The sequence below is a fragment of the Vicia villosa genome, linkage group LG3 (genome assembly GCF_029867415.1).
Source record: "Vicia villosa cultivar HV-30 ecotype Madison, WI linkage group LG3, Vvil1.0, whole genome shotgun sequence".
Lineage (NCBI taxonomy): Eukaryota > Viridiplantae > Streptophyta > Magnoliopsida > Fabales > Fabaceae > Vicia > Vicia villosa.
The window spans coordinates 134,078,656-134,093,056 of NC_081182.1; the positions used below are offsets into that span (position 1 = coordinate 134,078,656).

At 32.7% G+C, this 14,401-nt stretch overlaps 1 protein-coding gene across 1 annotated transcript; it reads right to left on the bottom strand.

The window, feature by feature from the left end:
* Nucleotides 1-604: 604 nt before the first annotated feature.
* On the bottom strand, nucleotides 605-2,320 carry LOC131659003 (uncharacterized). The gene is made up of 2 exons (XM_058928249.1): nucleotides 2,094-2,320; nucleotides 605-1,979 (listed from the first exon to the last, which is right to left on the bottom strand). The coding sequence occupies exons 1-2, from the start codon at nucleotides 2,318-2,320 to the stop codon at nucleotides 605-607; spliced, it is 1,602 nt and encodes a 533-aa protein (XP_058784232.1).
* Between the last annotated feature and the right edge of the window lie 12,081 nt (nucleotides 2,321-14,401).

Below are 14,401 nucleotides of genomic sequence, written 5' to 3' on the forward strand. Positions count from 1 at the left end.
AGTTTAGCATCCTTAATATTTAAATTGGTTATCTATTTAAATTACACAGTTTTAAAAAAAAAAAAAAACATATTATTCCGCTTTTAAAGAGATAATTTATTTGATTATTTCCAACAGAAAAAAAAAAAGAAGCTTCCACCATAAGATTTATCACATTTGATTAGAACAGGAAAAAAAAAACTCAGGTGGAACCATAATATTCCAGCTTAAGAGATTTATTCTTCCTAGCAAACTTTGCAAGGTTTACTTTAAAGGGAAGATGATTAAAGAAAGCACCGTGTAATAAGACTTGCATCTTCTCTGAATTTTTAAACCTGGAAAAACGAACAAAGCCTGAGCTTTTGCTTCGATTTATCAAGTTTAGATGGAACAAAAACATCTTCGACACATCCACACCTGTTGAAAATTTTCCGTAGAATCATTCAGCACCTTCATACAATTACTACTAAATGAAAACAACTTTCACATTCACAGTTTGCATCATACAAAGTGGATAAGCAATAAACTGTTGTAAACTACTATTACACAAAATTAGGAAAAACAAGTTGGTTCTATATTCCAGCAAAAAAGTATTGTATTTTTGTTACAGCCCAATCAATGAGTACTATGGCCTACGGCCAAATCTTGCTTCTTTAAGCTCACATATCACTTTTTCAAGCTTTTCAATCCTCTTTTCAAGATCAAATTCTATATCTAATGTAATAGGATTAACACATTCCTCTTTTTCACCATTTCTATCACAATATTGACTGTTAATTTCACTCACATTTGATGATGTAAAGGCACCAAATTCTTGACTAGATAAAGCCTTTCCATTTTCAACTACTTCATCATAAGAACTTAATAGTTCATAAACTAACAAATGATCTTCTTCATCAGAACTTGATATTTCATAAACTAACAAATCATCCTCTTTATCAAAACCTTCCCTTTCATGTTTCTCAACCTTCACTCTCTTGTTATCTCTTTCCTTATTTGATTTCGATTGCTTCCACCAATCATAGTATCTAGAAGTAACACCAGGCTTGCTAGAGCACAATTGAATGATCAAATCAATATCCACCAATGCTATTGGCTGGCTATAACTCACCCAAGGATCTTTATTACAAAAAGCAACAATATCGGGAATGTCTTGATCCATACCAAACTGCATAGCGACCCGATGTGGTAAGTACTTCTCACTACATCCCATACCAACCAACTCACAGGCCCTCAAACACATCCCAAACGAATGTAGCTCTTCTTCTAAATAAGGATTATAACATTTCCACATATCTTTTTCATTATAAACTTTAACACATGGTGAATTCTCGTATGGTTGCCACAAAAAACCATTTCCAAATCCTGCACAATCCAATTCCTTTTTCAAGTTTTTATTTTTAAATACTTTAACACCACCCCATCTAGCCACCTCTGGTAAACCATGGCCTATTGTATAACGGCGTGGTTTAAGAGCTAAAAACCTCTCTAAAGCCCATACTTGAACCAATTGAAAAGGAGAACAAATAGTTACTCTTAAACTCTTCATAGTTGTTGTGGTATTTTTTGTAATGACGCTATTAAGTAAACTCAAATCTCTATAAATACTAGCTAAAACAGCAGGTGCAAGGGCTATTCTATTTCCATGAGCTAATTGTATTGCAATAGGAACAACACTTTTCAAAATAGTATCATATGAATCTGCAGGAAAAACAAACCTTGATAACCAATAAACCAAAAAAGCTGCATGCTCCACTTTGCTTTCACTCTCCATGAAATACATCATCCATGCCCTCTGATATACTTTTTTAGATTTAGACTTATTAAACATTCTTCTTGCTTCCATTAACTCCTCTTCTGCTTTTACTTGCTCACTGTTCATAATAGGGTTAGAAACAGAAGAGCCCAAAAGAGAGTAACCAAAACAAACCTTTGTGTCTTCCAATGTTATGGTTGATTCTCCCCATGGGAAAACAAATGTATTAGTCTTGGAGCACCATCTATTGACAAGTTCAAGAATCAACTGATCATCCCTTTTGATTTCATATGTAGAAGCTTTGATTGCATGTTATATTCCAGTTTGTATCCATAAATATTCGAACTTTGGTTGTAACTTTATGACCCATTTTTTCCATTCTTCTGTGGGGGGTCTCCATCCATTATATCTTATTTCTAGTGGCAGCTTTGTGCTAGTTTCAGAAGAAATAGAAATATTGGGTGGAAGAACACGAGATTCTTGGATGGAAGGTTTCAGAAAATATCCAACTCTAAGAGTTTTGTTTCTACTGGATGATGGTGAAACGATGAGTTCTTCTCTGGCTTCTATCATGTTGTCATCCATTTTTTGTTCTTCTCTGGCTTCTCTGGCTTTAAAAGGACCCAAGAAATGATGTTTTGCTTTTGCCTATTTTTTTTTTTAAATGAAGCTTATATTGAAAGAAAGAAAATTGTTACAAAACGATAGGGGGGACATAAACCGAAACCCTATCAAGAGGAAACGAACCTAAAGAATGGCAAACCAAGCCGATTAGCGGAAGTTGAAGAGTCGAGGTTTAAATATATCCATATCTATAGAATAATCTATTAAAATAGCACTGAATATGACTTTGGCAATACACCATTTTTCATTTAATAACTTTTTTTATTATTTCAAAAAGTTAATATTATTAGTACATTTTTTTTCTAAATTATCATTTATTCAATTTTTAATTATTCATTTATTAATTTTTAATTATTAATCACTATGTTTTTGAATTATTAATTTAAATACTTAATGTATTAGATTTTAATCTACAAGGAAGACTACTCATTTCTACTAAAAGTACAAGCTACTAAGAAATGGCAATTTAAATCAACACAAAACAAGGTAAGTAGTTTCATTTTTTGTTGTTAATTATTATTATTATTATTATTATTATTATTATTATTATTATTATTATTATTATTATTATTATTATTATTATTTATAAAATATAGATATTTAATTATTGGTTACAAAGAAAAGACAATTAAACAAAAAATAATTTAATTAATAATTTAAATATTTAATGTATAAAATTTTAATGTATAAAAAGACTAGGGGTGGCAATGAATCGAACCAACTTGAAAATAGTTTGGAACTCGGTTCGACAATTGAATCGTTGAATTAGGTTTATTAACTAAATGAGCTGAATATGTACTAAAAACTAAGTTCGTTAACTAAATGAGCTGCACTTGAATTATACATAGTTCGATTCGTTAGGTTCAAGAGTTAACTCGATTATATATGAGATATACTATATTATTTCAATAGTAGATTTAATGATTTGCTCCAAATCTTAGACCTATATATTTTTTTAGTCTAACGATTTTATTTGATAATTTATATTCTCAAGTGAGAAAAGTATTTCAAAAAAAAATTATACAAATAAAATGAATATTGTATAAATTCCAATCTTATAACTTCTATTTTATTTTTATTTTTTTATTTTAAAAAATTTAAATTTAAAATGTCAAATATATAAAAATAATAGATTTTAAAAAATAACTTTTAAGTTCGTGAAACTAACGAGTTGAACCTAACGAGCTAAACTGGGTTGTTCTTGAAATTCTAACGAGTCGAGTTTGAGTTGAAAACAAAATTCGCGATGAACTCAAATCGATATTTGAGTTGAACTAACTCTTAACGAGTCGAGTCGAGCTGAAGCGAGTTCGACTCGACTCATTTTCAACCCTAAGGAAGACTGTTAATTTCTAAAAAAAATAAAAGTAAAAAGTGGCAATTTAAGTTGACACAACAAAACGTAAGTTGTTTCATTTATTTTTGTTAATTGTTAATTATTATTATTAGGATTAAATATGTTTTTGGTCCTCATATATATTCTAAAATTTATTTTTAATCCTTCAAAAAAATTTCTTTCAAAATCTACCCCAAAATTTTCCATCCATGATCTCTGACGTTAAGAGATAATAACGGAGTCTGATGTGGTAGTCCACATGGATAAAATATATATAGTTTTAATTTTAATTTGATTAAAAAATAAAAATTTTACTGTGGCTTTTCAAATGTGTTATATAATTTCAAAATTCACTTTATCAACTCTATTTTTTTTAGAAAACTCTCGAATGTCTACTAATGATCATCGTCTCTCTCGCTTGCACTCCATTGAAGACGTTTAAAGCTCCGTTGAAGACGTTGAATAAGTCATTGATTTTGGTGTGCGAAAGTATCACGTTTTTGGGTTTCGTACAAAGATTACATTGTATGAAATTTGTAGTCCCAAGATTAAGATAAGTTAGTAAATGTTTATTCCTTTTTGTGTTTTTTCAAATTGTTTATGGTACCCTTTGTTTATGTTTCTTCCATTTTTATCTGACATAGTTATAGGGTTTTGCAGTAAGTGTAGACCACCGTTAAAATTGACGTGTTGACTGTAATTTACTAGGGTTTTGCATTGTCTGTGATCCATTTCTTAGTTGTAATGCCAAATTTACCCTGTTTCATATCTTTAATGTACAAGACAGGGTTATTTAAGGTTATATTTTACACAAAGGGCTCTTATGTAAAAGAACCAAAATTAAGGTATGAAGGTGGGGATTTTTATGCATTCAGTGGACAAGACATTAATTTCTGGTGATTCTTTGAAGATCGTGATCTAATTAAGGGGATGAACTCTATGTTTACTCTTGATGAATTGAAAATATGGTGGAAACATGAAGAGGGTTGTTTGGAAAAAGATCTGAAACCATTTAGAAATGGTGTGGATGCATCATTGTTAGTCGATTTTGTTGAGAACAATAATTGTGAAGTTAAGATTATATCGATCCCAAATCATCTATAGGGGAGTTTACTTATATGGAGAGGTTTAGAGAGAAACAAAAGGGACATGAAAGTGGTGAGGACAGTGAATCAAGTGAAGACTCTATGAATGGCATACACTTTAAAGACGGTGAAGAAGAGAGAATGCATGTGTTAGGTCCATGATTTTATGATTGACAAAATTTTGCTAAAACATGGTGCTTGAAAGATGTTAAGCAAGATGTCATAACATCTTAAACTTATGATATAGCTGAGGACGAGCTTCTATTAAAAATCAGATGTCTTGACAAATGTCGTGACATTCTGTACCAGAACATTAGTATAGGCTGGTTTAAATCTTGACAGATTTGATTTGATTTTTTAATATCTCTTTTGGGTGTATCTAAATGATTTACACAAGTCAATAAGATTTAATCTGGAAAAAGTGAATCAAATCTCCATCAAAATTAAAGTTTCTAAAATTGGATGATTGAGACAATTTAGGAAACTTGAAGATTTGTTCCAAGATTCAACAAGATTATTCTGCAGATTTGTTGCAACTCTCAGTGTGTGGATCAAGTAACGTTTTTCGAAGCCCATTGACTCCTGAAGAATATTTAAAGAGAACCATAGACTGATAAGTGCAAAATCGTAGTTATTTCTGTATATAGTTTTACGGCACTTATCGTCTCTTTTTCCTCAACTTATGCGTGAACGCGTACATTTTTATTATATTTGTATATATTACATATTATTTGCGTTTTTTATTCATCTATGTACTGTTTGATAGTTTTCTATTCATTTTGTAGGTATTGATGCATTGGAGCATGAGTAATAAAGTGTCGAAGACACCGCTAGCGCGTAATTTCGAGTGATTCATCAGTGGATAAGGCTCAAAATAAGGATGATAAAAATCATCAATTTGGTTGTCATTTATTCATTGTTAGACAGAGCATGGGATATGTTTTCCAACGCTTCGAATCGGGTGCAAATTGGAGTTACGGTTCTCAAGTTATTACCAAAATAAGATTTCATTTTTCTGTTGAGCGCGCTAAGAGGGCTTGACCGCGCTAAGCATAGTCAGGGAGAATTTCAGACAAGTTTGGCAGAAGAGGGCCCGCTTAACGCGGATTTTGGCACTAAGCGCAGTCTGGGCGATTTGGAAAGTCATTAAATAGGAAAAATCACATTTTTAGGTTATGCTTTGGGGGTTTTTTATTCTCAATTCATCACCAACCATTTTTTTGATAGATTAGCTTAGAAAACAACTATGGAGTTTGCATTTGGTTGATTGGAGGTGGATTGATCATCGATCAGAGCTAACAAACCGGGAGATTTTTGGTTCATTTCTAATCTTCTTTGTGTATTCTCTATTTGTTGGGTTTTCTGTATGTATTTACTTTGAACTCATGTATATTTGTCGCCCATGGCGTCATGTAAATCTTGCTTTACAAATCTTTCTTAATTGTTGTCTTAGATTTTTGCACTGTGGTAGGAATTTGGGTTGTTGTAGAGATAAACTTCTTGAATCCTTATCTAGGATGATTATCTGTTAGTTTCTGAAATCTAGAGGTAGATTTAGAGCTAACAATCTATATGGGTGTCGAGGCTTAATACTTTCGTAATGGTTGTGTCGGTTGAGAGATCGTCGATACAATTGATATGGATGTCTGTTGTATTGTTGAGGTTGGCTGAGAGATCATCGCCGAGATGATATAATAGTTCTCTCTACTTTGGGTTAGAAATGACTTAGGGTGTGAGCGATGTTGGGTGACATTGACGAGTATTGTAGGTTGAGTATAACTGATTGATAAGTTTAAGTTTGTGATAAGTAAATTGTATGCAATGCTTGATAAGTCTTATCTTTCCGAAGAATGAATTCTTTTTTGTGTTAATATTTACTTTTCCGTTTTCATATTTCAATTCATTCAAACCAAGCTCGAAACTGTAGAAACCGTTGAACGGCATTCTAACGACCATCTTTGTGGAAACGATAATTCCCGGATAAATATTTCCAAAATTTTTGTTGCTTGCCCTATACCGCTTCAACATAGACCTAATGTAAACGAACTTTCACATAATTGTAAAATTAGGGGAAGGTTAGAAGTCTTACATTTTGAGATTCTCTTGTGTTGTAAGTCACCCACATATCTTTTGATATTGTGTGGTAGACTAATTGTTACTTGACTGTTTGACAAGTTGTTGTTCTCACTCTTTAAGCTTTTAAGCATAGAGTTAAGTATTATTCTTGATTGGAGCTTTCAAGCAAGATTAAGTATTGTTCTTAGTTGAAACTGTGAAGCAAGACTAAGTATTTTTCTCTTGAAGTGTGATCTTCTTTTATCACGGGTTTGTGATTAGTTTTGTCACTATGTTTGTGACTTGTTTTGAAACAGTAACTGAGATTGGGACTGTTTGTTTATCATTGTGGTGATTGGAAGTGAGATGCCGATTTCTCATATCAAGATGTTGATTTCATGGTAGAAGTTGCACTGGGTAGTGATTATGAGAGAAGTTGTAAACTGAGACTAATTAAGCTTTGAACTAGTACTGTTAATAGTGGATTTCCTTCTTGGCTTGGTAGCTCCTATATTAGGTATTGTTGCACTTAATTGGGTTAACAATTCTCTATGTTATTTACCATTAATCTATGTCTACATAATTACAGGCAAGTGTATTTTATCCTATTCTGTCATGTCTGTTCACATATGTTGTCACATTTGTCTTGACATCAAGTTCTGATGTTGGGACATCAGTAGTGACATATATTGCATGTGCCAGAAATTTTAACATGATTATGATGAAGACCTTGATGAAGGGTTTAACTTAGGAGGGGTGAAGGTGAGTTTAGAAGGGAGGATGTTGATAGTGTTGATGATTATGTATCATGATAACTTGTCATAATTTATGAACTCTGTTATGTATAATATATTTTGAAGGATTTTCACCTTATGTACTTTGTTATGTATTATCATAAAATCAAATTGATGTACTATTTTGTGTACCTTGTTTGGATATATGAAAACATCTATGTTTCGTTTAATTGTTATTTGGTTTTAGTATCATGAAAGGTTCCAAATTAAGCCAAACTAAGGAAATACAAAGTAGTTTATAAAGACTACTACTATGCCAAAATTTTGGACAGGCCCAAAATGTTACTATGCCAAATTTCCAAAAATCCATATGTTACTATGCCAAAATGTTGATCATTGTTTAACAGAATACCGACATTTCATTAACACAACAAAACCAATACATAGGTTTTCATAAAACTACATTTCATCAACAATTACATTTCAAAACTAAATACACATTAAACATCAGGGAAACTAAAAAAAAACATTTTCAATTTTCCAGAAAATTCTTCTGCTTTCAGTTTGGTCTTCAGATTCTTGCTCTTCTTTTAGGTATCCTCATACATTTATTTCAAATATCCCATAGTTTCCATAACTTCCAAATCTAAGTTTAAAATGCTCCCATCTTCATTCTCAATTTTTTATCCAATGTCTCATCACTCTTCCAAAAGGGACATCTCCAAAAACAACCTTCCTTTATTTGGTTCCTTCTTGCATTGGTACAAAACCATACGACTATGGCATTCACATAAATGTCTAGTTCGAGATTTTATTGAAGAAGATGAAATACCTTTTAAAAGGAGCCATTGAAACGATTTGGGTTTAGCGCTGTTGAAAAGACATGGATTTCTGCAAAAACGGTGAAGGAAATAAGAAAATGTTATGTTAGGGTAAAATTGGGGAAATACAACATATTTATCCACTTATTTTAAAAACCACAGTAAAAATATCATTTTTTAAAATTAGATTCAAATAAAAAACAATTAATATTTTATCCATATGGATTGCCACATCAGACTCATTAGTCTAACTTAACGTGAGAGACAAATCATATGGATGTAAAATTTTTGGGAGACAATTCATTGAAAGAATTTTTTTGAGACACTAAATATAAACTTTGAAATATTTATGAGAACCCTAAACACATTTAACTCTTATTATTATTATAAATATTATTATTATTATTATTATTATTATTATTATTTTTATTAATTTATAAATATATTAAATTAAAAATAATGATTTCGCAAAAGGAAAAAGAACTAAATAAAATAAGAGAAAAAGGGATATTCACTGACATTGTAAAATATGTCAACCAATCACAACCATGTATCTAATTAAAACACAATTTTAATTTAAAAAAACTAATATGATATGACAAATGTAAGAATTTTGATTGGTTGTATGTGTAAAGTTAATTTACAGTGTCAGTGCATTACCTTTAAACACATAAAATAATTTAAATATTTAATGTATAAACTTTTTTTTGGTCGCTGATATTAAAAATAGGTTGGACATCAGGAAGTTTCAACAATAATAATGTTTATAATAAAATTGGATTAAATATGTTAGGGGTCCCTATAAATATGTGACTCTGGATTTTTAGTCCTTTTAAAAAAAAAAATCAATGAATGATCCTCACAAACTTTTCAGTCTTCTTCAATGAATGGTCCTTAAAATATATGACCTTGAAGACTGACGCGGCACACCATGTGAAAGACAGTTAGACAAAAATCTAAAAATATTTAAAATTGCAGAAATTTTAAACCTCCTCTAAGCTAATAAAAAGACCAAAAATCTTGATTATGAACTTTTGTTAAACACCTTGCAAATGTTCAATATTTTTCGATTCAATGTTGCAACAAACTCTGACAATAATTTCACAAAGAACATGACCCAAAAACATCACCCTCGCCCTCAACTCAGGGCAAATCCACCCCTAGAATTCAACTCTGATTTTACTCCTATTCTCTCAAATCATTGAAACTCTCGTGAACCCTAAATCTAAAAAAACAAAATTAAATGATGAGGAAGACGAATTAGAGGGGACAAACATAGGGGTTTTACTCAGCAGGGCTCAAAGATGTTAGAACAAGATTTGTTCTGATCAATATTCTTAGTTTTGATGATAACAAGCATATGAATTTTGTATGAGATAATGTGGTACTCTAATACTATGCAATTTCCATTTCAGGAATTATATAAAGAGTATGCACAAAATCAGCGCAAGAAGCACTGACTCAGAAGGTTCAGCATGCAACATCAGAACATGGTCTGGCAAGACATCAGAAGATGGTCAAGCAGAATCAGAACATGGGTCTATGGAAGCATCAGAAGAACTTGAGATCAGAAGCAGAAGCACTGAAGTTCTCATGGTATCACGCTCAGAAGCACTCCAAGGTCAGAAGACAAGAAGATGCTCTGCACCAAGCTGTTTGACTCTGATGACATTCAAACGTTGTTTACACAAACATCAGATCAAAAGCAAGTACTAGACTGGCAGGCTACGCTGACTGACAAAATGAACGTTAGAAGCTATTAAAGGCAACGTCAGTAGACACAGCGAAAACAAGGCTCGAGGTAGTTGACAAAAGAGTGAAACATTAAATGCAATGCTTTACGGAATACGCAAAACATTAAATGCTCCCAACGGTCATCTTTTCAAGTGCCTATAAATATGAAGTTCTGATGAGAAGCTAAATACAACACTTGCGCATTATACAGAAACGCTGTCGAATTCAAAAGCTCTCAAACTTCATCATCAAGCTCACTACATTGCTGTTGTAATATCTTAGTGAGATTTAAGCTTAAACTTAAGAGAAAATCACAGTTGTGATAATAGCTTTGTGAGAAGCATTGTAACTCTTAAAAGAATTTGTTTACATTAAGTTGTAAGAACTAGAGTGATCAGGTTGTTGATCAGTATACTCTAGCAAGTCTTAGAAGTTGTCTAAGCAGTTTGTTCCTAGAGTGATCAGGTTGTGATCAGGATACTCTAGAAGACTTAGCAGTTGTCTAAGTGGAAAACCATTGTAATCAAGTGTGATTAGTGGATTAAATCCTCAGGTGAGGTAAATCACTCCAAGGGGGTGGACTGGAGTAGTTTAGTTAACAACGAACCAGGATAAAAATCATTGTGCAAATTGTTTTTATCTTACAAGTTTTAAAGCTACACTTATTCAAACCCCCCCCCCCCCTTTCTAAGTGTTTTTCTATCCTTCAAAAGATTCATTGAAACCTTCTGTTTTTTCAATTTCCTTGGTTTTTTCATGTGTGTCGTTGCCGTATCGAAGAGCCTCCCCGCCTTATGTAGAATAGGAACGAGAGGATCGCATCGTCAACACCAACATCAAAAGATAAGTGATTTTAATGCTTTGCAATAATTGATCAGAGTTTTATTTCAAAATGTTCTTAAAATAAAATATGATTTGATACATTTTTGTCTACAAAGTAATTAGGACTGGTGTTTGGAAAAATGGAATTTGAAATTGATTTATTGTACTTGAATGTTCACTCTCATTATGTTATGTACTTCTATTTCATGGCTGCAATTTCATTAATATGGAGTTAGTTCTGTTTTAAAGCTTTTAAGGGAAAGAAGTCGTGAAGATATAGAGTTTGATCAATGAAAGTGTTAAAATTAATGTGTTGTAACCACCACTATTACTGAGCATTATGAAAGAAGTGTAACCATCACATTATAATGATTGTCTTTATGTTAGAATTGTATCATTAAGATTGAGAGAACCAAAGAGTCCTCATCTTAATTATCATCTTATTATCTTCTAAAGTCAGTTTTGATTCAAGCCTATATAAAGGCTTTGTAATGTTAAGAAATATATAGCAGTTGGTGGTGAATTCAATAAAATAGCAGATTTAAAGCATATCTTCTACCAGTGGAAGTATAGTGAAAAAAGTGTCAAAAACCAGTTTTCCTCTGCAGAATTCTGCAACAATATAATTTATAACATACCACCTCTAGAATACCACCAACAGAGTGGTATCAGAGCTGCAGATCCTTGCAGCCCCAACAAAAACAACAAAAGTTATGTCTTTTACAAACAACCCTTCCGCAACTTACAGCAATGTCAAAGTTCCTCTATTTGAAGGAGAGAACTATGATTTTTGGGCAGTTAAAATGGAGACTCTATTCACATCTTTGGATGTTCTAGAGTACGTCAAAACCGGATATGAAGAACCGGCACCAACGGAGGCTGAAAAATCAAAAGAAAAAGCTGAAGAATCAAGCCAACGGCTTGAAGAGTTGAAGAAGAAGAAGATCACAGATGCTGGAGTTCTCGGAATGATTCAAAGAGGAGTCTCTCTATCCATTTTCCCAAGGATTATGAGAGCTAAAACATCGAAAGAAGCCTGGAGTATCCTACAACAAGAGTTCGAAGGAGACTCAAAGGTGCGAACGGTGAAGCTTCAATCTCTCAAGAGAGATTATGAAAATGAAAGAATGAAGGAGAACGAGAGCCTGAATGAGTACTTCAACAGAATCTCGGAGTTGGTGAATCAGATGAAGTCACATGGTGATATGATAGATGATCGCAGAATTGTTGACAAAATTCTGATCAGTTTGACAGCAAGATTTGACCCAATGGTGGGTGTGATAGAAGAAACCAAGGATCTATCAACCTTAACTGTTCAAGGGTTGATGGGGTCTTTGAGATCCTACGAGCAAAGGATGTTACGACATTCTGAAAAATCAATTGAGAGTGCCTTTCAATCTAAACTCAACATTCAGTCCAACAATGGTGAAAATAAGCCCCAAATACAAACTAGAGGTGAGTCTTCTAGAGGTGGCAGATTTGGAAGAGGCAGAGGCAGAGGTCGAAACTCACGTGGCAGATCTGGAAGAGGCGCAAATGGCGGAAGATGGAATGAAGCATCAAACAAATGGTGCAAAATTTGTAACAGCGGCACTCATGACGAGAAGGAGTGTTGGAACAAAGGCAAACCGCAATGTCACAATTGCAAGAGATTCGGGCACCTTCAAAAGGATTGTCGTCTTGCAAATCAGCAACATGCTTCGTACGCAGAAGGAGAATCTGATGAAGGAAATTTGTTTTTTGCTTGTCAAAAAGCATTGCATGAAGAAGGTAAAAATGTTTGGTATTTGGACAGCAGCTGTAGCAACCATATGACCGGACAGAAGGAAGCATTTATAAATATTGATTCTTCATTTGCCTCAAAAGTTAAATTGGGCAATGGAGAACATGTCGAAGTGAAAGGGAAAGGAAGCATTGGAGTCACCACAAAGCAAGGAAGCAAAGTCATACATGTAGCGGTAAAAATGTGACTCGACGCGTTTTCACGCATTCGAAGTACAACAGAGTCGCCACCGAACTTTATTTATTCCAAGAAGGAAAGGGGAAATATCGATAAAACCCACAGATTAAAAGAAAACGGATAAGATGGTCATCGCAACCAAATTTGGGTTCGGGAGTCGGTTAAGCAAGGGGAAGGTATTAGCACCCCTCACCTCCATCGTACTCGATGGGACCCATTTAGTTAATCTTGTGATTAATTGTTAGCTTATACCTACTTGCGTTATTTATTAGGTTGGAAAGAAGGAAGAAACAAAAAAAAAGATTTTTTATTATTGTGCTCGCCAAGACATTTGTATCTTGTGCCTACGTATTCCCTAGTGCAATGGGAAAGTCAGAGCAATCGTAGTTCGGGGTAAGAACCACGAAATGTGTGTTGGTTGATTTTAGCGAGAGGTACTTGATCGCTTTCAAATGGAAATACTACGCGCACATGGATGTGATATCACTACAAGAATGGATGACTAAATCAAGATAAAGACATGATTTTGGCCATCACCGCATTCGAGTGGAAGATGTTCGATCTTCACATGTGGAAGTATGTTCGTATTGAAAATTGGATAAGTGTCTCGTTTTATGAAAAAAAGTTTTAAAATTAAAAGGTTTGAATAAATTTGAAGTTTGTTTGTTAAGAGAAATCAAACATTTAAACAAAGGCTTAACGGCCATCGCCTAAATGCTTGAAAGAGAAAATTGTACAAGTACGTACAACCTCCTCGTAGGTGATGAAGATGATTTGATGAGTTGAAAGACATTTAATTGGATCCAAGTATTTAAACAAAAGCTTAACGGCCATCGCTTAAGATACTTGAAAGAGTGTTTGTTAAATTGATTTTTATAAAGTCTTTAATGGAGTTTAAACATTCGAACAATGGCTTAACGGCCATCGCCTAAATGTTTAAAGAACAAATTGTACAAGTACGTACAAACTCTTCTTTCCATTATAGATAAAATGATTTGAATGTTAAAAGAAAAGCGTTTTTTTGTAAAAAAGGGTGAATTAAATCGAGTTTGAAAGAGTCTTTAATGGAGTTAAAACATCCAAACAAAGGCTTAACGGCCATCGCCTAAATGTTTAAGAACAATTTGTATAGGTACGTACAAACCCTTCTTCTCCAATTAAAACTCAAAACTCGATTCGATTAAAAAAGCTATTTTTGTACCATTTTGAATATTTTGGAAGAAATTTTATATGTACAAAAGAAAATATATTTTTGTCTTTTAGTAAATATAGTAAATAAAATAAATAAATAAATATATTTTTTCGTGATTTTTATATAAAAAGAAGTCTAATAATAAAATGCTAATTGTTAGTTATGTATCTGATGATAAAAAAAAAAGATAATAAAAATAAAGAAATGGTTCATGGGGGAATGTGTGAAACCCGGACAAAGGGGTGAAGCCCAAGCAAAACCAAAAAAACTGAATAGAAACAAAATAAAATAAAAAAGATAAAA

Bases quoted from the DNA above. Each gene is read 5' to 3' on its own strand.
- LOC131659003 (XM_058928249.1), bottom strand. From the start codon at position 2,320: ATGGATGACAACATGATAGAAGCCAGAGAAGAACTCATCGTTTCACCA. The intron at 1,980-2,093 runs GTTACAACCAAA...ACTTGTCAATAG, and splicing joins TGGAAAAAATGGGTCATAAA to ATGGTGCTCCAAGACTAATA.